This window comes from Pan paniscus, chromosome 19 (genome assembly GCF_029289425.2).
Source record: "Pan paniscus chromosome 19, NHGRI_mPanPan1-v2.0_pri, whole genome shotgun sequence".
NCBI lineage: Eukaryota > Metazoa > Chordata > Mammalia > Primates > Hominidae > Pan > Pan paniscus.
This window is the reverse complement of record NC_073268.2, coordinates 98579657-98602624: the sequence shown is the minus strand read 5'-3', so window position 1 is coordinate 98602624 and position 22968 is coordinate 98579657. Positions and strand designations below refer to the sequence as shown.

Below are 22968 nucleotides of genomic sequence, written 5' to 3'. Positions count from 1 at the left end.
TCAATATATGTAAGATGAACATAGCGGCTAGCTGAGGTGGCTCACGCCTGTAATCCCAGCACTTTGGGAGGCCAGCGGATCACCTGATGTCAGGAGTTCGAGACCAGCCTGGCCAACATGGTGAAACCCCATCTCTACTAAAAATACTAAAATTAGCTGGGTGTGTTGGTGGGTGCCTGTAATCCCAGTTATTTGGGAAGCTGAGGGAGGAGAATCGCTTGAACCTGGGAGATGGAGGTTGCAGTGAGCCGAGATCACGCCACCACACTCCAACCTGGGTCAGAAAGCGACTCCGTCTCAAAAAAAAAAAAAAATTGGTTCAGTCTGGAAAGGCGGGACAATTTAAAGCAAAAGCCATCAGGGAGGGAGCTTCCTGGTCACAGATAGGTGATACACAAACGGTTACATTGTTTTGAGTTTCTGATTAGCCTTTTTTTTTTTCTTTTCCTTTTTGATCAGTCTTGCTCTGTCGCCAGGCTGGAGTACAATGGCTTGATCTTGGCTCACTGCAACCTCCGCCTCCCAGGTTCAAGCGATTCTCCTGCCTCAGCCTCCCCAGTAGCTGGGACTACAGGGGCACACCACCACACCTGGCTAATTTTGTATTTTTAGTAGAGACAGGGTTTCACCATGTTGGCCAGGCTGGTCTCGAACTCCTGGTCTCAATGTGCGCCACCGCGCCCAGCCTTCTGATGAGCCTTTTCAAAGGAGTCAATCAGATATCCATCTATCTCAGCGAGCAGAGGGTGACTCTGAATAGAGCGGGAGGCAGGTTTGCCCTGAGCAGCTTCCAGCCTGAGTTTTCCTTAGTGATTCCGGGGGCCCAAGAGATTTCACATGTTTTAGGTACTGAATGTCCTGGTTCAACTTCTGGCTTCGCTCTCAGATATGGAAAGCTCTGACAAAGCTTCTTTTTACATCTGTTGGGTCTCAAATGCCTTCAGTTTAAAATAACCTTCACATCCACTCTGGGGTTCCGAGTGGGTCCCCACAGCTCGAAATAACCCAAGGAGGGTCCACGGGGGGTAGGAAAGTCGATCGAAGGCTGCCGGCTGCGGAAACCCAGGGCGGGCAAGGAAGGTCCCTGGAGGGTGATTTTCCGCAACGCAGCGGCGGAAAGTGAGTGGCTTTCAGAGGCGGCAGGTGAGTGGGTTCGAGGCAGGGCTCTGGGGTCGCTTTAGGATAGAACGGGATGAAGCCCCAAATTCGAACTTGGGGGCTGAGCAGCGCAGGGCCTCAGCGCCCACGGTCTACCCGCGGCCCGGGCCTATGTGCGCCTCAGCGAGGCCCAATTTCCACATGCCTCGTTTCCAGCGAGCTGTCGGTGAGTCCCGGCGAGCCTCGACCCCTCTCTAGCCACGGCCTGACGGGTACGGTGGTGACCTCAGCCTCTGACCTCCGACCCCGCGCCGCGACCTCTCGTCGCCGGTCCCCTCGGAGCCGGGCGCGGTTTCCGGGGAACGCGTTTCCCGCCGCACCGTGGGCCGCCCGGACCGCGCAGGACCGGGCACCTTCCGGTGGCGGCGCGGAGCCCTGGGCCCGGCTGCGGCCCGGCGGCGGCCCCGGCGCGGTGCGGGCGTTCGCGGCGCCCCGGGAGCTGCAGGGGCCCCGGGCGGCGGCGAGGCCGGAGCGGGGCGGGCCCGGGACACCGGCACCCGGCGCCCTCGGAGCCAAAGGCGCGCGGCGGACACGGCGGGGCCCTCGCGCGGTGAGGACGCGGAGGCGTGTGGGCTCCTGTCACTTCACACAGCAAACGCTGCCCGCCGCGTGGCTCCGGAGGAGTCTCGCGAGGGGCGCCCCTGTGGCGTTTCGGGCCAGCCGGGCCGCCTGGCCGGGTGCGGAGAAGGAAGCTCTGCCCTTCCCCTGGCCCGGCGCGGAGCCGATTCTCCCGGGAAGGGGCCGGGGGTCCTCGCAGGGCCCGGCCGCGGCGTGGCCCTGCTGGGGTCCTAACTTCACCGCAGGGCGGCCTGCTCAGGGCCACGCCCGCGGGGACGCTGGCGTCAAGGTTTCTTCCCCCTTCACGCCAGTCCCCTACCAGGCCGACATCGAGTCCCGCTCCCCAGGGAGGGTCAAGTCCCAGGGGTCCAGCGGCTCCCCCGAGGTCCGCTAGGAGGTGGCAGCACTGGAGTGGCCTTTCTCCAGCCTGCACCGACCCCCGCCTTTAGTGCCCCCGCGTGTGACCCAACGGTGGTACTGGAGCGGCCTTAGAAGAGTGACCGCTGCCTCTGAGTTGAGTCTTAAGCCCCTCGTTGGGCCTGGCTGAACCCCGGGTCTGCGCCTTTCCCCCAGCCCGGAGACGATGCCAAAGCTGCAGGGCTTCGAGTTCTGGAGCCGCACCCTGCGAGGGGCCCGCCACGTCGTGGCCCCCATGGTGGACCAGAGCGAGCTGGCCTGGAGGCTGCTGAGCCGGCGCCACGGGGCACAGCTCTGCTACACGCCCATGCTGCATGCCCAGGTCTTTGTCCGCGACGCCAACTACCGGAAGGAGAACCTGTACTGCGAGGTGTGCCCCGAGGACCGGCCCCTCATCGTGCAGGTGCGCAGGAGGGGCTGTGGCTGCGGCCGCGGTTGGGTTCCCTGGCCCTGGAATGCCTGGGGAAAAACCCTTCTCTCTGTGGCGGGACATCACTTTCAGCCTTTCCAGAGACAGCTCAATTCCAGGAGGAGAGGGAGAAGGTGGTACCAGGCATGTAGAGTCCACGTAGCCACAGCAGTGATTCCTGTGGTGGAGCCAGGGCTGCCAGGTGCACCTGCCAGAATCCAACCCCATTCTCTAGGAGTGGCTCAGGCAGCCTGGGTGCTGTGAGGTTTGCAGCCCTGCCGGGGCCTCTGGATTGCTGCCTCTCACACTCACACTCCCTCTTCAGAACCAGTAGAGATGGCTCTGCTCTTCAGAAGCCAGTGATTGTGGCTTCTGCCACAGTTCAGAAGAAAATCTGTAAATCCGGGTGGCTTGGGGACTCCTCCCGGCTTTGTCATATTGTAAGCCTCCGCAGGACAGAGCACCCTCCTGCAGTGAACCTGGGCCCACATCCTCATGGGGTCACACTGGACCTCTCGTAGGGCTGGGCAGCAAGGGACTAGGGCCTGGCTGGGCCCATGGCTGACTCCTGCATCTTCTCCAGTTCTGTGCCAATGACCCGGAGGTGTTTGTTCAGGCGGCTCTCCTGGCTCAGGATTACTGTGACGCCATTGACCTGAACTTGGGCTGCCCACAGATGATAGCCAAGAGAGGTGAGCTCCATGTGGAGCATGGGGGCACCTGGGGCAGGGGCCAGAGCCAGCTCAGTGCAGCCCCAGGTGTGGTGAGCTTGGAGGACGGCAGGCCCTGCCTCTGTCGTGACAGTGGCTCAGGCTGGAGCCAGCTGTCCTCTGTGCTCTGCCTCTGGAGGGTGGCTGTCCTCAGGCCTTGGGGGCTAGGGGCCAAGCCCTACTGGCTCTCTCTTCCCTCAGGGAGCTCCCTCTGCATAAACATGATTGCTGATACAGGGTCCCCATTACCCCCTTGCACTGCTGTGTGTGGGGCTGAGCCTGCTACCTCACCGGGCCCCTGAGGAGGTGTTACTTGGTTCCAGACCGTGCAGGGTGGGGGTTCCATTCAGCACCTTCTGAGCTTAGGCAGCCGGGCAAATAGAGCCCCTGAGTCTGATGCCGACAAACCACTGCTCTGACTGTCCCACTGCCCCAACTGGAGACACTGCTGGTTCTGGGGACCTGTGTCCCGCCTGGCAGGGCAGCTCCTGGCCTGCGTGGATGCAGGAGAGGGTGCAGAGGGGGTGCAAGGCTTCAGCCCCACCAGCCTTAACACAGGTGCCAACCAGGCCATGCTTGCTCCTTGCAGGTCACTATGGCGCCTTCCTGCAGGACGAGTGGGACCTGCTCCAAAGAATGAGTGAGTTGGCTGGGTGGATGGTGAAGGACCCCCAGAGACCCTCAAGAGGGACACATGGGCACTGTCCACTTGGTTGGGGCTCAGGAGAGGACAGGCATTGGCAGGAGTTCTCAGCATCACCCTGGGGCTTCCTGCCCACAGCAGCCTCTCTGCTGGAAGGAGGTGGCTGTGAAGTTGCCTGTCCTGCTCCACCCACCCCTTAAAACGAGACAGTAGGTGCCAGGGCACAGTCCTTGCTCGGGCCCAGCCCCAGATGTCCTGGGAGACAGAGCCGGCCTTGGCCCTGCTTGTTTGAACTTTGGAGGGCCGGGGGTATGGCGGAGGGAGCCTGCCCAGCAACCTGAGGGAGACACCCAGATGGTGGCCCGGGCTGCCTCCCAGCCTCCCGGCAAAGCTGCCTGGGCTCCGCTGTCTGCAGGGCCCTGGGCTCTGGGGCTTGGCTGCTAAAGTGGGAACACCATGGCCCCCTCAGAAGCTGCCTCTCTTCTCCCCAGTTTTGCTGGCCCACGAGAAACTCTCTGTTCCTGTCACGTGCAAAATCCGTGTCTTCCCGGAGATTGACAAGACCGTGAGGTACGCCCAGATGCTGGAGAAGGCCGGCTGCCAGGTGAGCCCTGGGCTTGCGGGGGTGTCATGGGCCTCAGCTGGGCCTTTGCGCAGAGGACAAAGCTGAGGCTCTTCCTGTGTCCAGACACCGTGCACCGTCAGCCTCATGGGGGCAGTGGCCCTCCTGACTGGCCTGTCCCCACTGGCTCTGAGTGCCACCACCCCAAGCCCAAGCCTCTACAACAGAAACTGCTTTCCTGGCTCCAGGGTTTTGTCCCTGTGGAGAGAGTAATGTCGGCATCTCTGACATGTTCCTAGTGTCACAGACGCCGGCAGGGCCTCCTTTGGGGATACTCAGCATCCAGTCTCCCTAGAGGGTCAGGAAGGGGCCACCAGGCTGTCAGCAGAGCTGCTCCCCTGCCCGTGTTCCCTGCACACTGAGCCTGGCCTGGCGCAGGCCTGGATGGGCTGCTGTCTCCAGGGGTGCCCCTCAAGACACTCACCTTCTGAAGGTGGACAGCAACCTTAGTGACCCGGGGATGAGCTTGCACAGGGGCTGCCGGGCCCAGGACTCACTTTCCCCCCCAGTGCCCCACTAGCCTGGAGTCAGCCTGGAGCCAGTCCCTCCCACACCTTTGGCCTTGGGCAGTGGGGACGCTGCCACTTCCCAGCCTGGCTCTTGCATGGGCCTGGGCAGCACATGCAGCCTGAGGTTCCCACAGAGTGCAGAGGCCTTGGGGTAGGCCCCAGATGGCCATTCCTCAGCCCTGCTTCAGGAGCTGAGATGGTGAGGGAAAGGTCCCTGGAGTCGGGCATGGGGCACAGGGCTGGGAGGGGCAGAGGGGGCTCGAAGGGGTAGAGTGGGTTTGGAGGGGGTGTGGAGGGGCAGAGGGGGCTCTGAGGGGCGGAAGGGGCTTGGAGGGGTCAAGCGACCACTGCTCTGTCCTAGTTGCTGACGGTGCACGGACGCACCAAGGAGCAGAAGGGGCCCCTGTCAGGTGCAGCGTCCTGGGAGCATATCAAGGCTGTGCGGTGAGTGGGTGTGGACGGTGGGTGACACAGCCCTCAGTCCTTGGGGCTTTGCTGGGCGTCCCAGCTCCACACCTCAGGGTGCTCGGCACGCCTGACGCCCGTGACTACCGAGGGGGCCGTGGCTGGGGGCAGCATCACCTGGGTGCTGTTCCGGGCGGGTGGAAACATGCATTTCTCTGCCAACAGGAAGGCTGTGGCCATCCCTGTGTTTGCTAATGGGAACATCCAGTGCCTGCAGGACGTGGAGCGCTGCCTCCGGGACACGGGTGTGCAGGGCGTCATGAGCGCAGGTGGGCAGGGCCCAGGACAGCAGCCAGGGCCCCATGCACACGGCCTGATACCACCGCCCAGGTCGGTGCCTCCCGCTGCCTACTGCCCCCCCCATGCTGCTGTTCACAGACGGTGTTCATCAGTCCCAGTCTGCTCTGATGGGCCTGAGCTGGCCTTGTCCCTTGTGAGGTGGCACAGAAGGGTGTCCTGAGTGTCCCAGGCTTTCCTGTGCCGTCCACCTGGAGCAACCCACGAGGTGTCCTTCCCCGCTCCTCCTCCCACAGAGGGCAACCTACACAACCCCGCCCTGTTCGAGGGCCGGAGCCCTGCCGTGTGGGAGCTGGCTGAGGAGTATCTGGACATCGTGCGGGAGCACCCCTGCCCGCTGTCCTACGTCCGGGCCCACCTCTTCAAGCTGTGGCACCACACGTGAGTTGCCCCCTAAGGCAGAAGCCATGTTGGAGGGCCGCCCAGGCAGATTCCGTCAGAGCCCACCTGGGGCATTTTGCAGGTTTTGTCAAAACAACTTGCTGCTAAGTCAGGTCTTGAGGGGCTGGGGTGACTTAGGAGTGGAGTTGGGCAGGAAGAGACACAGGTCCCTGTGTGCCCAGTGCTCAGCCTGGGGCCTGACGGTGGAGCCGGGAGCCCAGCCTGCGTGACAGGGCCTCTGTCTCAGGCTGCAGGTGCACCAGGAGCTGCGAGAGGAGCTGGCCAAGGTGAAGACCCTGGAGGGCATCGCTGCTGTGAGCCAGGAGCTGAAGCTGCGGTGTCAGGCAGGTGCTGGGGCTGGTGGGAGCCCGGCCTTGCAGGGGGTGAGGGGCTGGGGCCATGACCAGGGCTTTGGGCTTTTGTAGGAGGAGATATCCAGGCAGGAGGGAGCGAAGCCCACCGGCGACTTGCCCTTCCACTGGATCTGCCAGCCCTACATCCGGCCGGGGTGAGAGCCCAGCCAGCCCTGGGTAGGGATGTGCACCAAGGTGTGGGCTCCACCCTGTGCCCACAGTGCTGCGCCTGCCCTGCTTGTCCTCAGCCATTATGGTCAGTCAGCCCCTGCCCGAGGGAAAGGAGGAGGGAGGCCTCGGCTCCGAGCAGCACACACCTTCCACGTGACCCTCGGTGTCCTTGGTGGAGGGTGCTGGTGACTCAGCTGTGTCCTCCCTCAGTGGACGCTCGGATTTTAAATCTTTTCTTCCATAACATACTTCTCTGAGCTCCTCTGATCTTGGTGGATTTGCCCATGGGTCAAGAGGTTGACCCCAGCTTCTGCTGGGTTCTCAGAGGTGAGGCCATCTGTGGCCACAGCCCTCCCTGGAGCTGGTGGTTCAGAGCTTGGGGCTGCCCGAGCTGCGGACTCCATCTCAGAGGCCCCAGACTCCCTAGTGGCCACTCCTGAATGGGCTGCCCGAGGGAAAGGAGGGCACTCCAGCAACGGCACTCCTCACAGCACTCCTCACAGCAACGGCACTCGCCACGGCCGCCTGGCCCCTCCTTGACCTGGGGCCTCACCCAGACTCAGACCCGTGTGGCTGTGGCTGCTGGGCCCCTCTCACGGTGTCCTTGGGCTCTGCCCGCTGCCCTCCCCTCAGGCCCAGGGAGGGGAGCAAGGAGAAGGCGGGTGCGCGCAGCAAGCGGGCCCTGGAGGAAGAGGAGTGTGGCACGGAGGTCCTGTCCAAGAACAAGCAAAAGAAGCAGCTGAGGAACCCCCACAAGACCTTCGACCCCTCTCTGAAGCGTAAGTGCTGCTTCCGCTGATGGGCCCGAGAGAGCCTCTTCGTCACCCCCATCCTCCCTGTTGCCAGTAACAGGAACCCAGACTTGTGGTCAACAAGGCTCAAGGCCCAGAGCTGGAAGCAGACACCTGGAGGGCTTGGCGGAGTAGTCAGCCAGACTTGGGGTCTGAGCACGGGGACCCTGTGCAGGCCGCAGCCCGTGCATGTGGGACATGGGCTCAGTGAATCAGATGAGGCTATGGGACAAGCTCTTCAGCCAGGTGAAGCTCGTCTACAGCTCAGGGCCTCGGGTCCCTGCGGCTGTCCCTGCCCAGCCTCACACAGGACACCTGAGCAGCTGCTGAGAGGGAGGCTGGGGTCCCCGGGAGTGTGTGCATGGGTCTTGTTGCTGGGCCAAAGGCACGGGATGAGGCTGCTCACCCCTCCTCTTAGCCACCAGTGGCAAGGCCTCAGCCCAGTGCTGTCTCCCCTGAGACCCCCGGTGGCCGCCGTATCCTGGGCCAGCCCACCTGGGCCCTCAACAGGTGGCAGCCTCCCAGGAGATCTCTGACAACTTTACAAGCTGCAGGGGAGACCAGCGATAACCCTGAAACCTTCCCATGTAACCCCCAGGGCGCTGGCCAGTCCAAGAGCAGCTGCGACATCAGGCTGGTGCCAGCAGTCCCTGCCTGCCACACTGCCCCCCACCAGGCCACTGAATGAGGCAGCTGGGAGAGGCAGGAAGTGGGGCTTCGGGCTGAATTCTTGATTTGACCCTTCTTGGCCCTTTTGCTTGGGAGACCTGGAACTGAAGGGCATGGAACCCCCCTTGGACCCTGTGGGCAGGAAAACTGCTCCCCTTGTCCCTGCCTGCAGGTGGGACAGATAAGGCTGCTCGTCCTGCGGGGGCCCCCAGCCCACCTGCTTCCTATCCATTTCCTGCAGGATGGTGCCCCCTGCATCCCCTTACCCATCGCTCACGGAAGGAAAAGCAGACGTGGCCAGCCTGCATCCTCTGCCCTCCCTGAGCCTCCTGGCCTGGCTGGCCACAGCTGGCATGGACGCCATCAGCAGGCTCCGTGCAGGCGGACGGGGCAGCCCCACAGCCAGGGCACCCCGGCCCTCACTCACCAGCACCCTTTTGTTCTTTTCCTAGCAAAATATGCAAAGTGTGACCAGTGTGGAAACCCAAAGGTGAGTGGATTCCGGCTGCATGCCACCAAGGCTTCAGCTTTGGGGGTGGGCAGGGTGGTCTCCGCACTGCTTGGGGTGGCAGGTCTGGTGCCCGCCCAGCTGGGTTTGCAACGTGGCTCAAGGTGGCATGGATGCCTCAGGACGGCCCCTTGCTTCCAGCCAAGCCCCTGCCCAGGCCTGGAGGGGGAGTGAGTCTGGGTGGGTTGGGGTGAGGGAGAGGCATCTGGCTTGGGAGCAGTTCCCAGGGCTGCATCCAGGCCGTGGGCATCTGGCAGAGGCTTCCCCAGTGGGGCTGCTCCCCTGCTGGCCAGACTGGCCCCGGGAGTGGTGCTGGCCACAGGCTCCCGAGATTCCCTGTGCCCAGGGCAACAGATGTGTGTTCAGCCTGTGCCGCGGCTGCTGCAAGAAGCGAGCCTCCAAAGAGACTGCAGACTGCCCAGGTGAGGGCGCCTACCACCCGCCCTGCAGCAGGCAAACAGACCCCTCCGCCTCCTGACCCCCGACTCCTCTCACTCGCTCTGCCAGGTCACGGATTGCTTTTTAAAACCAAATTGGAGAAGTCTCTGGCCTGGAAAGAGGCCCAGCCTGAGCTGCAGGAGCCTCAGCCAGCAGCACCTGGAACACCAGGTGGCTTCTCCGAAGTCATGGGCAGTGCCCTGGCCTGAAGGCCCAGAACCCCCACCCCCAGGACTGCTGCTGGAGCCTGGACACGTCCTACTTAAGAAAATGCCTTTTACTCAGGGAATCTCCTGCTACTTAATGTGGAAAGACACGCCCATGTCCCCCTTCGGCCCACTCTGGGGGCCTGGAAATGCTGCAGTGGGGAGCAGGCCCCAGGCTGGACCTGCCCTGTCCTCAGCACGCGTGTGCAAAAGTGAACAATAAATCATTTCAAAGATGCGAGAGCCCACAGCCTGTGACCACTGCCCTCTCAGACCCAGGGAGGCATGAGCCGGGGCAGGTGCGGTTGGGGCCAGTGGGGGCTTCTGAACAACAGGATACATCTAAATGAAGGCAGCATCTGGGCAGACAAAAGTGGGGGCTTAGGTCCCCTCCCCACCTCCCCTAGGCGCCTCCATAGGCAAGTGGCCAGAGCCTCCGGGAGCTTCGTGATGCCTCACAGCCTTGGAAGCACCGCCTGCGAGGCCACAGTGGCTGCTGCTGGGGCTGTTGAATCTGAGGGCCAGGCTGCTCATTTCTCACCAGGCCCTGCCTCCAAGCCTAGTCCCAGGGAGACAGCCCTCAGGAACCCAAGGCCACCCAGGGGTGACCAGAGCCTGCACGGCAGGAAAGAACAGCCAAGAGCAACGCTGAATCTGCTCTTTAATGGACACCGCCCACTTGTCTGCAACTGACTGAGGCGGGAACAGGAGGGGTCTGGGAAATGGTGCCACTGGGCCTGGGTGCCGCACAGTCTGCTCCCTGGGGACAGAAACCCACAGGATCGAGCCCTGCAGGCCTCTCCTTCCAGGAAGGGCCACAACTAGCAGCCGCCTGCCTCCTCAGCCCCAGCGAGGGCACACAGGCTGGGTGGCACCCAGTGGCCAGGCCCCTTAGCTGGGCCGCAGGCAGCACTGAGCCGCCTGGAGGTCAGGAGGTCCGTGGAGGTGGGGAGGGGGTGCAGATGTCCTGGAGGCCAAGGTTCATCCCTCACATGTTGGTGCTCATCCGGGACTGGCTGTTGGCTGGAGTCAGCTCCCCCTGGCTCCCTTCTCTGGGCGGGGACTGCAGGGGAGACAAGGAGCAGCTCACAGCCACCAGGCCCCACACACCGTGCACCTGCCCCACCTCGCGCCAGCCCCCCCCTCGCGCCAGCCCACCTTGACATGGATCTGGTTGCGGAGCACAGCTGCCCGCAGCATCATGGCCTTGGCACGGCGCTGGAACTCCTTGCCCATCAACAGAGACTTCTCAAAGGTGGTGCTGCGCTGATCCACGTCCCGGGCGTACAGGATCTGTGCGGGCACAGGCTCAGCGGGGCCCAGGCTCACCCCCAGCTGCCCCCACTGCCCCACAGCCCACAGCCACCTTGCTGTGTGAGTCCACACGGGCACTAATCAGCCCCTCCAGGATTAGCTGCGTCAGCTCATCCTCCAGGGCGGCCACCGTGGTATTGAAGGCTGCCGCCATCCTATGCATGTCGGCTGACACGTAGGGGCTGAAATACTGCAGGGCAGAGGAAAGTCAGCTCCACAGCCCCCTGCATGCCCGCCTGCCATGCGCCAGCCTGACCCCCACGCTTACCTGGATGAGGGCACGGTTGCGAATCTGGGTGTACAGGGTCCTGACATGGGGGGCCAGATACATGTCCAGGAGCAGGTTGTCCTGGGGAAGGGGCTGGTCAGGACCAGGACAGGAGGCCAGGCAGGGCCCCACCTCACCCCTACCCCAGGCGGGGCCCCACCTTCATCTCGTCCAGCATCTTGAGACATGAGGCGTACTTGGACTCGTAGAATTTGAAGATGATGTCTCGGACCTGTGGCTCCAGCTCCAAGAACAACTTGAAGGAGCTGGTGAGGCAGACGCCTCAGAGCTCTGTCCCCTGCCTGCCCCTCCCTCCAAGTGGCCAGTGGGACACCAGTCCCCAGACAAACACCTGAGAAAACGCTGGGGCCAGGGGGCCAGGACACGCAAGGCCAAAGCAGCAGCCACGGAGAGGGACGGGGACTGCCTTCAGGGCTGCAGGACCGGGGCACCTACCTGCTGGAGATGACATTGCGCTGCAGCTCCTGCCGGTCAAAGGTAGCCAAGGCGCACAGGCCACCGTAGATGGCCACGTTGCTGGGGGACAGCAGCTGAGGAGCAGAGACCTGGCGTCACAGGCAGTGAAGGGCCAGGCCACCCCTGCCTGCCCATCACCCGCTCGGAGAATGCCTAAGACCCCATTTGTGAGAGACCTCACCCTCCTAAAGAAGCAGCCTGACCCATGAGCCCATGCTCTGCCTCCCAAGTCCCCAGAGGGCTCCTCACCTCAGGGAAGTCACAGTGATCAAAGGAAGCCAGCAGGAGGCACTTGGCAGCCTGCTTGTATTTCCTGGCGGCCAGCTCTGCCAAGCCTAGTGGAAGGAGCCGGGGGCGGGGAGGGGGGAGAGGGGGTAAGACCCCAGAGCCTGGGGAAGCCGCTAACGCCTGGAAACCAGGGAGAACGCGACCACCAGCCGGCTCGCTGGCCTCTCCTGCCCCGGGAGCTGTTCCTCAGCGCTGGGGACAGATATTCTAGTCACGGGTGGAAACAACCCCACCAATGCCGAGCAGGATCCCTGAAGCCAGGCATGCAGGGAAGCCCTAGGTGCCAGCAGGGCTGCAAAGGACACCCCGGTTCAGAGCAGCTCGGGCTGGCAGACCTGCCTCAGGCCCACAGTGACAGCAGCCAGACCCTGACCACACGTCACCCACTGGCTTCCCCGGGGCAGACTTTAGGCACCACCTACACCTGCACATGTGCCCACAACATCCTGCGCCCTGCCAGGGAAGTTTTCCCTGGCTGAGGCAGGGACCAGCCTACTGCCCTGGGCTGGGAGGACTTAGCAACACGGGAACGTGGGGTCAGCTGGGCGTGACCCAGGCCCTCACCTGCAGCACACTTGAGCTTGGTGAGGATGGCTTGGGTCTGGCTGTCACGCTCTCCTCGCTGCTGTAGGAGGAAGCCACATGCGTGAGGCCCATGCCCCACATTTCCTAGAGCTCGATGCCCAGCCCCCAGACTGAGAGGGAATGAAGGCAGATTCAGATCTGGGGGAGAATGAGGTGGGGGAGGACAGGAGGGGCCGGCAGTGGTCAGGAATCCCGGGGCAAGGTCTCTGAGGAGGTGGCCCGTACCTCGGCAATCTCTGGGGTGGACTCAGCCTTGCTGACGTAGCTGAGCACATGAGACCAATTCTGCAAGTAGACGCTGACCTGGTGGGTGGGGGGGCAGAGCCAAGTGAGCCTGGGCGCCCCAATGGCCCAGCCATGCTGCCCACCCCCGCCCGCCGAGGCAGGCCGACCTTGATGACGTTGAGGCACATGTTGATGACGTGTTTGGCGCTGGTGCAGTAGTCCCGGGCCCGGGAGTAGCACTTGAGGGCGTTGCTGAGGTCCCCACAGTCCAGATAGTGGTCGCCCAGGTCGTCGTGGCCGCGCCGGATGCTCTCCTTGATGGAGTTGCCCTTGTAGTTCTTCAGGTCTGTGTCCAGCTTCTCCAGCTTCAGCAGCGCCTTCTTCCGCGTGGCCTCCACCCAGGCCGTGTCCAGGGCTGGGGGCTCCACGCCGCTCTCGGGGATGGCGTCGGGTGCGTTCTGCAGCTCCCTGAGAGAGGACCTGGCCATCAGGATGGCGACGGTCACGGGGGCCGGGGAGGAGGGGAGGAAGCCGCCAATCTCAGGCTGCCCTCAAAGGCCCAACCGGCACACAGGTGGGCACCTCCCGCTGGCCTCAAACCCCACCTCTAGGGACCAGTCTGCACCAGGGCCACAGAGAGAACTGCTGCCCCAGGAGCCTACAGCCGGGTGGGGAAACCAGCAGGGAGGTGGCCCCTGAGCCACAGTCTCCACAGCTCCCCTGGAATCAAAGCCGTGCGTGCACACGCACAGGAAAAGCCACACACACACAGGGCACTTCCACTGCTGGCCAAAAGAGAGTGAGAGCTCTACCCGACCGACTTCCCAGCACAGGGTGGGAGATGCAGGGCACAGGAAGGGGGCCCAGTCCCAGACACCTGCTCCCTTGGTGGCCTCTGCTTCCTCTCACCAAGCCCCTGGCCTCACCTGGTGGCCTCTGAGAGCTTGCGGTGGATCTCCTCGTACATGTCCACGTTAAAGGTTCTCTGCACGAAGGAGAGGGCCATCTTCAGGGCCTCCACCCGCAGCGTGGGGCAGTGATCAGCAATGAACTGCAGCCGTTCGATGCGCATCAGGCCGCTGTAGCTGGCCGCGTACTGTTCCAGATCCTGGGAGCAGGCACAGACAAGAGTCAGGCAGGATGTGAGGCAGGACCCTGGCCCCAGGCCCTGAGGGTCAGGAGTTGGTGCCCGACTGTCCTAGCCAGAATGTCGCCCTGGGCCCATAACCGGAACCGGGCATGGGGGTACGAGACTGACTGCTGTCCCAGGCGCTGCAAAGACCGCTGGGGTGGGCCTGGGGCAGGAGCCTCAGGAGTGGGACCCTGCACCGGGGGGCTTTCGGGGATAGACACCCACTAGTGACTGTTGGTCGCTAGGCTGAGCGGGGAGGAGACCTGCCCTGGCTTCTCCATGAGCAGCGTCTGAAGCTGAGCTACAAGCCTCATGTGAGTGCGCAATCAGAAACGCTGACGGTTTCGGGGTCAGAAAAAGACGACAGAGATCACTGAGGAGGATCATTCTACCTGCTGTGCAGGCTGCAGCGGGGAGTCTGCCCTGGACCCCTCAGCAGGACTGAGACACCCAAGGTCCCCCCACTGGGCTCCGTACCAGGCTGGGGTTCTCCACCACGTAGTTGACGTCAGGTGCATTCTGCGGGTCTTCCTGGGGGTCCACGTCGATCTGCATGGGCTCCACGGCCCCCTGCAACATGGGCCAGGCACCTGGCACCTTGTCCTGGGGACTGCCCCAGGAGGGCGAGAGACCCACACTGTTCTCTGAGGTCAGCTCTGCCCGAGATCTTCCAGGCCAGTCGGACCACACTCCCGCCGCTGCTGTCCCCCAGGTGTGCCCTCCCAGTCACCCTCGCCCCCACCCAGGCTCCTGTGCCACCACATCAGGGAGGAGTCTCCTCACAAGACTCTAAGGCTCAGAAGCAGAAACCCCTCGCCTGATTCTAGCCACTCATCTCTGAAAGCCAGAAAGCAGACAGGGGACAACCAACTACACAGGGGCCTCTGAGGGCCCCTACACGTTCCCAGCCATCATCCTGATGTAGTTTCCTCCAAGCCACGGAGAAGAACGGGACGCCACCTCAACCCCAGGAGGCAGGAGGACCAGCCCCCGGAATCTGTCCTGAGCAGCGGAGCAGCAATACTGGGCTGAGAGTCACGCCACGGAGTTGGGAGAAGGGGAAAAGAGTCATCTCAGGGAGCCTCATGGCCCCCAGCTGGGAGACACAGAGAAGCCAGGACCTCGGCTTAAAACAAAGCAGGCTGGAAAAGCCTCCGTGCCGGGCACTCGCCGGACCCGTGGGCCTCCCGCGCTCCTTCGGGAAAAGCACCAAGAGCTCGGCTCCCTCCGCAGGCCCCGGGCCCACCGGGGCTCCCTCCCCTCCTGCGCTTGGCACTGAGTCCCTGTCCTCGGCCAGCAGAGCAGCAGGGGCCCAGCCACAGCAGGGGCGGCCGGGGCCCTGCTCCCCCCTCCCTCGCTCGGGGGTCCCTGTCCTGGAAGGTACCTCGTAGAGCAGCGTACAGGCCGACAGGCTGGCGCTCAGGCTGAAGTCCCCGGCCGTGCCGGGCAGGACGAGGTCTGACCTACTGCTGTGAGGGGTGCAGTACAGATCTGTCACTGACGAGGAGGCCGAGCTGGGGGCCGAGCTATCCCTCATTCTGTCCTGACTTTCTGCACCCCCCGACCCTGACACAGAGCTGGCTGGCTGCTGAAGGGAGAAAGAGCGTTAGCGTCGGGGCGGCCGGGAACCTCTCCCGTGAGCTGCTGGGAGGGGAGGCGGGGCGGGCGCGGCCCGGCGGCCCCCGATCGCAGCGCGCAGCCACGGCGGAGACGCGCCCTCGGCCCTGCAGCCCCCGACGCGCGCTGCCCGCGGAGGCCCGGCACGAAGCGTGCCCGGCCGACTCCTGGCGCAGGCCCCGCGCCCCTGCTCGACCTCAGCCCGGCCCCAGTGGCGGGGGGCGCGGGGGCGCGGAGGCCCGGGGCGGCCTCGGCTCGTTACCTGCAAGTTAAACACCTGAACCGGCAGCGGCATCTTGCACCCACCCCGCCGCGGCGTGCCGTCCACTTCCGGGGCAGCGGAGCCGTCGCTTCCGGGGCGCGGGGCGGGGCGGGGCCGCTGCGTTCTTAAAGGGGCCGCCGCCCACCCACGGCTCCGGCCAAGTTCTCCGCTCCCGGCGCCGGGGGTCCCGGCGGCCGCATGAGCCGCGCGCGTGGGGCGCTGTGCCGGGCCTGCCTCGCGCTGGCCGCGGCCCTGGCCGCGCTGCTGTTACTGCCGCTGCCCCGCGCGCCCGCCCCGGCCCGGACCCCCGCCCCGGCCCCGCGCGCGCCCCCGTCCCGGCCCGCTGCCCCCAGCCTGCGGCCTGACGACGTCTTCATCGCCGTCAAGACCACCCGGAAGAACCACGGGCCGCGCCTGCGGCTGCTGCTGCGCACCTGGATCTCCCGGGCCCGCCAGCAGGTGCGCCGGACCCCGACCCCGACGGCGAGCCCCACGCCCACCCGCCCCGCCTCCCAGGGTCTAGGCCCGGCCCAGGCCCCCGGAGGCTCCGCGCGGGGCGGGTCGGTCTCGGCCTGGGCAGCGCCCCAGAAGCCTCATAGATTGTTTCTCCCCCAGACGTTTATCTTCACCGACGGGGACGACCCTGAGCTCGAGCTCCAGGGCGGTGAGTGTCCCCCGCTCCCCGGCGCCCGCGGGACCTGCCCCCCGAGCCCTTCTCGCTCTGAAGCCACGGCCCCTTCGCTGCTGTGGGTGCCTTTCTCTGCCCAGGCTCCCGAGGCCCGGGGAGGCCCCGACGCTGCCCAGGTCACGCGGCCTGCGGAGGGCCCACCCTGCCAGCCAAGCTCTGCTCCCCACCAGCCTCTCACACTAGCCGCTTCCCGGGGCGTGGGGCTAGTGCCACGTCCCCTGAAGAAGCACCAGCAGGGAATCCGCCCTCCAGGCCAGGTCAGGGCGAGCTGCCTCCGTCCTGTTTCCACTCAAGAGATCCCAACTGATAGCCGCCTGCTTCAGCCTCAGCGGCACCAACAGGGTCAGCGCGTGAGGGCTAGGGCTGTGGTTGGACCCAGGCAAGGTGTCCAGGCATGTCAGCCAGCCACGTTGTGCCCTGGCCCTTGGGGGCAGGTGGGGCACAGGCCTTACCCCAACCCCAGTGCCAGCCTCTACGTGCGTGCTTCCCCTGTCTCTGATTCGCAGGCGACCGTGTCATCAACACCAACTGCTCGGCGGTGCGCACCCGTCAGGCCCTCTGCTGCAAGATGTCCGTGGAGTATGACAAGTTCATTGAGTCTGGGCGCAAGTACGCGGCGCTGACCCGACCCGCAGAGAGCCCAGAGCCAAGCTGGGTGGGGGCCTCCTGTCCAGCCATGCCAGGCCCTCGTGCCCAGGACTCCCCTCGCCCACAGGTGGTTTTGCCACGTGGATGATGACAATTATGTGAACGCCAGGAGCCTCCTGCACCTGCTCTCCAGCTTCTCACCCAGCCAGGACGTCTACCTGGGGCGGCCCAGCCTGGACCACCCCATCGAGGCCACCGAGAGGGTCCAGGGTGGCAGAACTGTGAGTGTCGGAGCAGACGCCGTCGGAGCAGACGCCTTCCTTGACACCAGCCCGGGAGGCGCAGCAGAGGGCGTGGAAAGCTGGCTTGAGAAGGGCATAGGGTTGGGGGCCCAAGCTGATCCACCCAGGTGGTTTGCATGTGGTGGTTCAGGAGCAGGCCAGGAGGCCCTCACCGTACTGGGCAGAGAGGGGGTGTCTGGGCCAGGTGGGGAGGGTCTGGAGGCCATGGGTCAATGGCCTGCAGAAGCCCCCGGCTTTTTTTGCTTCAAGAAGCTTCTGTTACCTGGGTGGGATCTCCTAAGGGGCAGCTTAAGAAAGATGCCTGGGGAGTCCCATGAAGAGTCAGGGGTGAGAAGCCCTGTCCCGGGCAGCTCTGACCAGCACCCCATCCTCAGGTGACCACGGTCAAGTTCTGGTTTGCTACTGGTGGGGCCGGGTTCTGCCTCAGCAGAGGCCTTGCCCTCAAGATGAGCCCATGGGCCAGGTGAGTGGGGGTCCGGCTGCCCGGGCTGGGAGGCGGAGGCTGAGACCTGAAAGGTGCTGACCGGCCTCCCCCCAGCCTGGGCAGCTTCATGAGCACAGCTGAGCAGGTGCGGCTGCCGGATGACTGCACAGTGGGCTACATCGTGGAGGGGCTCCTGGGCGCCCGCCTGCTGCACAGCCCCCTCTTCCACTCTCACCTGGAGAACCTGCAGAGGCTGCCGCCCGACACCCTGCTCCAGCAGGTACAGGCGCCACTCTGGGTGCCTCTGCCACCTGGGCTTTGCCCCGCCCTGACTCCCCCAGGGGCCCCACTGCCCCGGCCCGATGCCTGGCTGAGCAGGCAGGTGGGATTTGCATGTGGCTGGGGGCAGACCCTGGACAGGTCCCTTGGCCTATTGGACACAGGGTCTTCAGGTACAGATGGGGTATGGTGTCTGGGGCAGAGGAACGAGGGGAGAAGCACAGTTCTCGGGCCAGGGAGGCCCCGTGCCAGCTGGGCAGTGGGTGTGGTGTGTATGGTGACGGTGAGTCGGAACAGGTCCCATCACGTGGAGCAGGGAGGGAATGAGGGTCAGCTTTGCTCTGGAGGTTTCAGATCCCTACCTTCTGTCCCCCAGGCTCTGCCTGAGGTGTCCCCCTACTCAGCTCATGCCATGTTTCAATGCTGTTTCCAAGCCTGGCCTCCCCCAGGGCCTGGGGAGAAGGGGGTGGGCAAGGGGGCTCTAGCAGGGCTTCTGGCCAGGGGGAGGCGTGGCCCGAGACCAGACCAGGCCACACACTCTGCCCACACCGTTCCCTCCCAGGTTACCTTGAGCTATGGGGGTCCTGAGAACCCACATAACGTGGTGAACGTGGCTGGAGGCTTCAGCCTGCATCAGGACCCCACACGGTGAGTGGGTAGTGGCATGGGCAGGCCCTCGGCCCCGCAGGGGCTCTGGCATCAGCACGCCCACCCACAGCCCTGGCCCCCACTTCTCCCTCTACCCACGGCCCTGACCCCCACTTCTCCCTCTACCCACGGCCCTGACCCCCGCTTCTCCCTCTACCCACGGCCCTGACCCCCACTGCTCCCGCCGCCCACGGCCCTGACCCCCGCTTCTCCCACCGCCCACGGCCCTGACACCCCCTTCTCCCTCCACCCACGGCCCTGACCCCCACTTCTCCCTCTACCCACGGCCCTGACCCCCACTTCTCCCTCTACCCACGGCCCTGACCCCCGCTTCTCCCTCTACCCACGGCCCTGACCCCCGCTTCTCCCACCACCCACGGCCCTGACCCCTACTTCTTCCTTCGCCAGGTTTAAGTCTATCCACTGCCTTCTCTACCCAGACACGGACTGGTGTCCCAGGCAGAAACAGGGCGCCCCAACCTCTCGGTGACACCAACCACCCCTGACCCAGGGCTGCCTGGCTCTGTCCCAGGTGCGGGGAACCAGAGCCCCCTGTGGGTTCAGTGGGCTCCCTCAGGTGCCACGGCCACACCAGTGAGATGCAGGCACCTGGCAGACCCTCTGGCTAGCCTGCAGCCCCCCTCTCCCAGCCCCTGGTGGGCTGCGGTGATGGGTGTTTTGGGAGAACAAAGACAGCCAGGCTGATGGCCAGGGCCGTGGTGCCCCTCCCCCCGACCCAGCCGCAAGGTTGATCCCACGGGAACAGGCTTCCACCCCAGCACTTGAGCACCTGGGAGGGAGCTGCCTTCCGGGCTCCATTACCTGTTGCTGAAGGCGGGTGCTAGGCTGGCTAGGTGCCAAGGAGCAGGCTCCAGGCCAAGGTCCTGGCCCAGCCACGGCCATTGCAAGGGCTCAGCCTGGCAGGCTTTGTGGGGGACGCCGCCCTCTCTGCCGCAGGCTGGGTGCACGGCCGGGCACCACAGTGGGACTCAAGCCCGGGAAGGTCATGCTCTCGGCCAGAGCTTTGCTCCCAGTCCAGGCGCCTCATTCGGAGGCCTCTTGACTGGGACCACAGAGATGTTTTCTCCACTCTGACTTGTGGCTCAGGACTACTTTCTGGGTCGTGCTCCTGCCCCACTGTGCCTGGCCCCATAAACAACAGGAGCCTGTTGTTCCGCTGACCTGCCCATCCCAGCAGACCCACCTCCCCGCCTGGTGCCTTCCACGGAGGGAAATGGGACAGGGGCCGTCATCTCCCCTCTGCCTCCTGCTTTGCTGTTGCCGAGCACGAGTAAAGCCTCTGTTCTTACTTCACGTGGCTCCTGTCTTAGTCACCCACCAGCCCAGCTGTCCTCGCGTCCCTGCCACGTCCCCCTTCTACCCCAGGAAGGCTCTGTCCCAGGCAGGGCTGTATCCTTGCCGTCCTGCCCACCCAGCCTTGAACCCACCAGACTCTTCTTTGGAAGCCAAAATCTCCAGCAGAGGTGGCGTGCGACGGTCCTGCCGGGAGGGACGGACACTGGACGCTGCCCTGAGAGGCCGCCTTCCTGAGCATCGTGCTTGCCTCCTCCCGTGTGTTGTGTGGAGACAGGTGCACGTGGGTGTGTAAGAGGGTGTGCATGGGCGTGTACACGAAGCTCAGTGGACACGTTGAGAGCGGGTGTGTACGTGCATGTAGGGGAGTATCCACCCGTGTGTGCGTCTGTAGGCATCAGTGGGTGTGTGCGTGGCAGTGTCTGCATGCGTGGCTGTGTGCACTTGTGCGTGGGTGTGTGGACGGCAAAGAGGAGGCACCCGCATAACCCGCGTGGAGTTTGCTGGTTTCTGTCTCATTTGTGCTCAGCCTGGAGTAGAAGGCACCCCAAGGAGACTTGAGGTTAATCATGACTGGGTCCTCAGTCCTCAGCCCACAGCCCAGGCCCCTGGCTTTGTCCACTGCAGGCTCTGGGCGGGAGAGGAATTCTGAGGCTCAGAACAAGTGTAGGGTGAATTTCAGCAAGTCTGAAACCTGCATTTCAACAGAAACGAAAGAAAAGCGAATTCTTGAAAATTGCTGCAGAACTGTAGACGCCCCAAGAGAAGGCGTCCCCTGCATCCCCTGCGTCCGCGGTGGGTCTGCCCACGTGGCCTCGGGGCCTCACGCTGGCTCTCCCGGATGCACGGTCTGGGTGTTGCACCTTCCTCTGACCTCATGTGGACCTCCCTCCCTCCCAAGCCTGCACCACACGGGCCCGGCGTCCTGGGAGTGGGGAACGTGGACTAGAGTGCATTCACGCCACCAGAAAGGGTGTCTAGGGACAAAGTGTCCCCAGTGGGTTGTTTCCAGGGCATGAGGCTCTAGCAAATCTTGGTGCACACACGCTTTCCAGAAGAGTCCCGCTTGCAGCTCCTCTGAGAAAATAATGTTGTATCCATTTTACCTCAACTCCCTCAACACTAGTCTTAAAACCTAAAACCTGTTAACTGTTGTCTAACGGAAAGGAGATGGTCATTCATGTTTAAGCCACACTCTAAGGTTGCATAGTGCCCGGTCCGGGAGGTCACCCTGTCTCATTTATCCTCCCCATTTTTTTTTTGGCCTAAGTTCAGGTCCACGAGGTCCTGAGGCTTTTCTCCTAAGTGACCAGTTACACTGCTCCCTTTTGTATTGTTGGGTTATGTTTATAAACGTTTCAAACCAGCAGTTTTCCACTTTGATTCAAATAACCATTCCCGGGCAGGACCAGTCCCAGGCTCGCTGTTCTGGGAAGAGCCTCTGGCCGTCCTAGGCCCAGGTCCCTGCTGGACCCAGTTGGCTCCAGCTGCAGAGAGTCAGCGTGGACGGGGGTGAGGAGGGAACCAGGGGCGGCCACCCCTCTGGAGGAAACAGGGCTTGGAGGAGCAGGGGGGCTCCAGGGGGCCGGCCTGGCGAGAAGAAACCAGCCAAGGTCCCATAGGCAGGTGCTGTTAGGCCCGCAAGGCAGCGACGTGGTCACAGGCACAGGTCACGTGGGGTGTGTCACGGCACCTGATGAGACAGCGTCCACACTCAGTGGACACCTCCCTTCAGCCCTAGGAGTTTCGAACAACACAGGAAACCACCAGCTCCAACGCGTCCAGAGAGCACCTCCCGACAGCAACAGAACACATGCTCCCCTCGAGCGCACGAGAACTTTGTCCAGGAGAGGCCAGATGTCAGACCACAAATCAAGTCTCAGTGTGTTTTAAAAGATAGATACTAAACCCTGTCACAGTGGCACGAGCCTATAGTCCCAGCACTTTGGGAGGCCGAGGCGGGAGGATCAGTTGAGCCCAGGAATTCAAGACCAGCCTGGGCAACATAGGGAGTCCCCCATCTCTTAAACAGAATAAAATGTATTATACAAAGTTTCATCTCTGAGCCCACAGCAGAAGGAAATCTGGAAAAGTCACAAATTTGTGGAAATGTAACAACGCACTCTTAGCCAGTGGGTCAAGGAAGAAATCACAAAATACCTGGAGACAAATAAAAACAACTTAAAATTTAGGAGATACCGTTTTGCTGAGGGAGATATTTACAGTCGCAAACGTTACATTAAAAAAGAGGCTACTCTGGGCCACGCTGCCTGTGGCATAGCCCTGCTCTGTGTGGAGCCACTTAAAAATAACACTAAAATAGGCCGGGCACAGTGGCTCACGCCTGTAATCCCAGCACTTTGGGAGGCCGAGGCGGGCAGATCATGAGGTCAGGAGATCGAGAGCAGCCTGGCTAACATGGTGAAACCCCGTCTCTACTAAAAATACAGATTAGCCGGGCGTGGTGGCGGGCACCTGTAGCCCCAGCTACTCAGGAGGCTGAGGCAGGAGAATGGCGTGAACCCGGGAGGCGGAGCTTGCAGTGAGCCGAGATCACGCCACTGCACTCCAGCCTGGGCGACAGAGCGAGACTCCGTCTCAAAAAAATCAAATCAAATAAATAATAAAAATTTAAAAATAATAATACTAAAATGAGTATAAATGCTTGAGGGGGTGGACACCCCATAGTCCGTCATGTGTGTGTGTCACACTGCATGCCTGTATCAAAACATCTCAGGTACCCCATAAGTATATATGCCTCCCATGTACCCACAAAAATTTTAAAAAATAATAAAATAATAATTAAAAGAAAAAAGAGGCTAGGCATGGTGGTTCATGCTTATAATCCCAGCACTTTGCAAGGCGGAGATAGGAGGATCACCTGAACCCAACCTGGGCAATTTAGCAAGACCCTATCTTTACAAAAAAAAATTGATAATTAGGCACGGTGGTGCACACGTGTAATCCTAGCTACTCGGGAGGCTGAGGCAGGAGGATGGCTTGAGCCCAGGAAGTTGAGGCTACAGCGAGCTGTGATGGTGCCACTGCCCTCCAGCCTTGTCAGTCATCAAAAAATTCCTGACAAGGAAAAGTCCTCGGCCTGATGGTTTCACTGGTACATTCTACCAAACATTTAAAAAAGAACTGGCCGGGTTTGGCCGGGCGTGGTGGCTCACGCCTGTAATCCCAGCACTTTGGGAGGCCGTGGCAGGCGGATCACAAGGTCAGGAGATCGAGACCATCCTGGCTAAC

At 62.9% G+C, this 22968-nt stretch overlaps 3 protein-coding genes across 29 annotated transcripts; 2 read left to right on the top strand and 1 right to left on the bottom strand.

Moving 5' to 3' along the window:
- The first annotated feature begins 1516 nt into the window (after positions 1–1516).
- On the top strand, positions 1517–9543 carry DUS1L (dihydrouridine synthase 1 like). 3 transcript variants are annotated; one of them, XM_003831089.6, is made up of 14 exons: positions 1517–1708; positions 2290–2536; positions 3126–3234; positions 3842–3892; positions 4387–4499; positions 5388–5470; positions 5657–5760; positions 6025–6169; positions 6417–6513; positions 6595–6677; positions 7327–7472; positions 8606–8643; positions 9008–9083; positions 9169–9543. In XM_003831089.6, exons 2-14 carry the CDS (start codon positions 2300–2302, stop codon positions 9306–9308), a joined length of 1422 nt encoding a protein of 473 aa, XP_003831137.1. In that variant the 5' UTR covers positions 1517–1708; positions 2290–2299; the 3' UTR covers positions 9309–9543. The 3 variants fall into 3 exon arrangements, with proteins under 3 accessions (XP_003831137.1, XP_034799068.2, XP_008954722.1); XM_034943177.2 differs by having other exon boundaries at positions 1552–1708; positions 8919–9083; XM_008956474.4 differs by having other exon boundaries at positions 1553–1708; positions 9016–9083.
- Positions 9544–9949: 406 nt separating this feature from the next.
- On the bottom strand, positions 9950–16244 carry GPS1 (G protein pathway suppressor 1). Of its 23 annotated transcripts, none has more exons than XM_055102191.2 (14): positions 15908–16244; positions 14979–15182; positions 14072–14164; positions 13389–13570; positions 12630–12930; positions 12463–12540; positions 12217–12277; positions 11614–11699; positions 11344–11438; positions 11048–11153; positions 10888–10968; positions 10672–10809; positions 10464–10598; positions 9950–10368 (listed from the first exon to the last, which is right to left on the bottom strand). In XM_055102191.2, the coding sequence occupies exons 2-14, from the start codon at positions 15129–15131 to the stop codon at positions 10294–10296; spliced, it is 1584 nt and encodes a 527-aa protein (XP_054958166.1). In that variant the 5' UTR covers positions 15132–15182; positions 15908–16244; the 3' UTR covers positions 9950–10293. The 23 variants fall into 23 exon arrangements, with proteins under 23 accessions (XP_054958166.1, XP_063454890.1, XP_057156354.1 ...); XM_063598820.1 differs by having other exon boundaries at positions 12630–12942; positions 14979–15063; positions 15908–15995; XM_057300371.2 differs by having other exon boundaries at positions 12630–12942; positions 15908–15968.
- RFNG (RFNG O-fucosylpeptide 3-beta-N-acetylglucosaminyltransferase) lies at positions 15672–19716 on the top strand. Of its 3 annotated transcripts, XM_055102195.2 has the most exons (10): positions 15672–15932; positions 16089–16137; positions 16242–16418; positions 16668–16770; positions 16877–17030; positions 17426–17514; positions 17590–17755; positions 18317–18402; positions 18811–18934; positions 19510–19716. In XM_055102195.2, exons 1-9 carry the CDS (start codon positions 15672–15674, stop codon positions 18890–18892), a joined length of 1167 nt encoding a protein of 388 aa, XP_054958170.1. In that variant the 3' UTR covers positions 18893–18934; positions 19510–19716. The 3 variants fall into 3 exon arrangements, with proteins under 3 accessions (XP_054958170.1, XP_054958172.1, XP_034799081.1); XM_055102197.2 differs by lacking the exon at positions 16242–16418; XM_034943190.3 differs by having other exon boundaries at positions 18811–19716.
- The last annotated feature ends 3252 nt before the right edge of the window (positions 19717–22968 follow it).

Excerpts from the sequence above, each read along its gene's own strand:
- DUS1L (XM_034943177.2), top strand. The coding sequence starts at position 2,300 with ATGCCAAAGCTGCAGGGCTTCGAGTTCTGGAGCCGCACCCTGCGAGGG. Across the intron at positions 3,893-4,386 it reads GGACCTGCTCCAAAGAATGA|TTTTGCTGGCCCACGAGAAA; the intron begins GTGAGTTGGCTG and ends TCTTCTCCCCAG. Across the intron at positions 9,084-9,168 it reads AGAGACTGCAGACTGCCCAG|GTCACGGATTGCTTTTTAAA; the intron begins GTGAGGGCGCCT and ends TCGCTCTGCCAG.
- RFNG (XM_055102195.2), top strand. The coding sequence starts at position 15,672 with ATGAGCCGCGCGCGTGGGGCGCTGTGCCGGGCCTGCCTCGCGCTGGCC. Across the intron at positions 17,756-18,316 it reads CCGACACCCTGCTCCAGCAG|GTTACCTTGAGCTATGGGGG; the intron begins GTACAGGCGCCA and ends GTTCCCTCCCAG. Across the intron at positions 18,403-18,810 it reads CTGCATCAGGACCCCACACG|GTTTAAGTCTATCCACTGCC; the intron begins GTGAGTGGGTAG and ends TTCCTTCGCCAG.
- GPS1 (XM_034943186.3), bottom strand. The coding sequence starts at position 15,506 with ATGCCGCTGCCGGTTCAGGTGTTTAACTTGCAG. Across the intron at positions 11,154-11,343 it reads CGCAATGTCATCTCCAGCAG|CTCCTTCAAGTTGTTCTTGG; the intron begins GTAGGTGCCCCG and ends CTGCCTCACCAG. Across the intron at positions 10,599-10,671 it reads GTGTGGACTCACACAGCAAG|ATCCTGTACGCCCGGGACGT; the intron begins GTGGCTGTGGGC and ends GTGCCCGCACAG.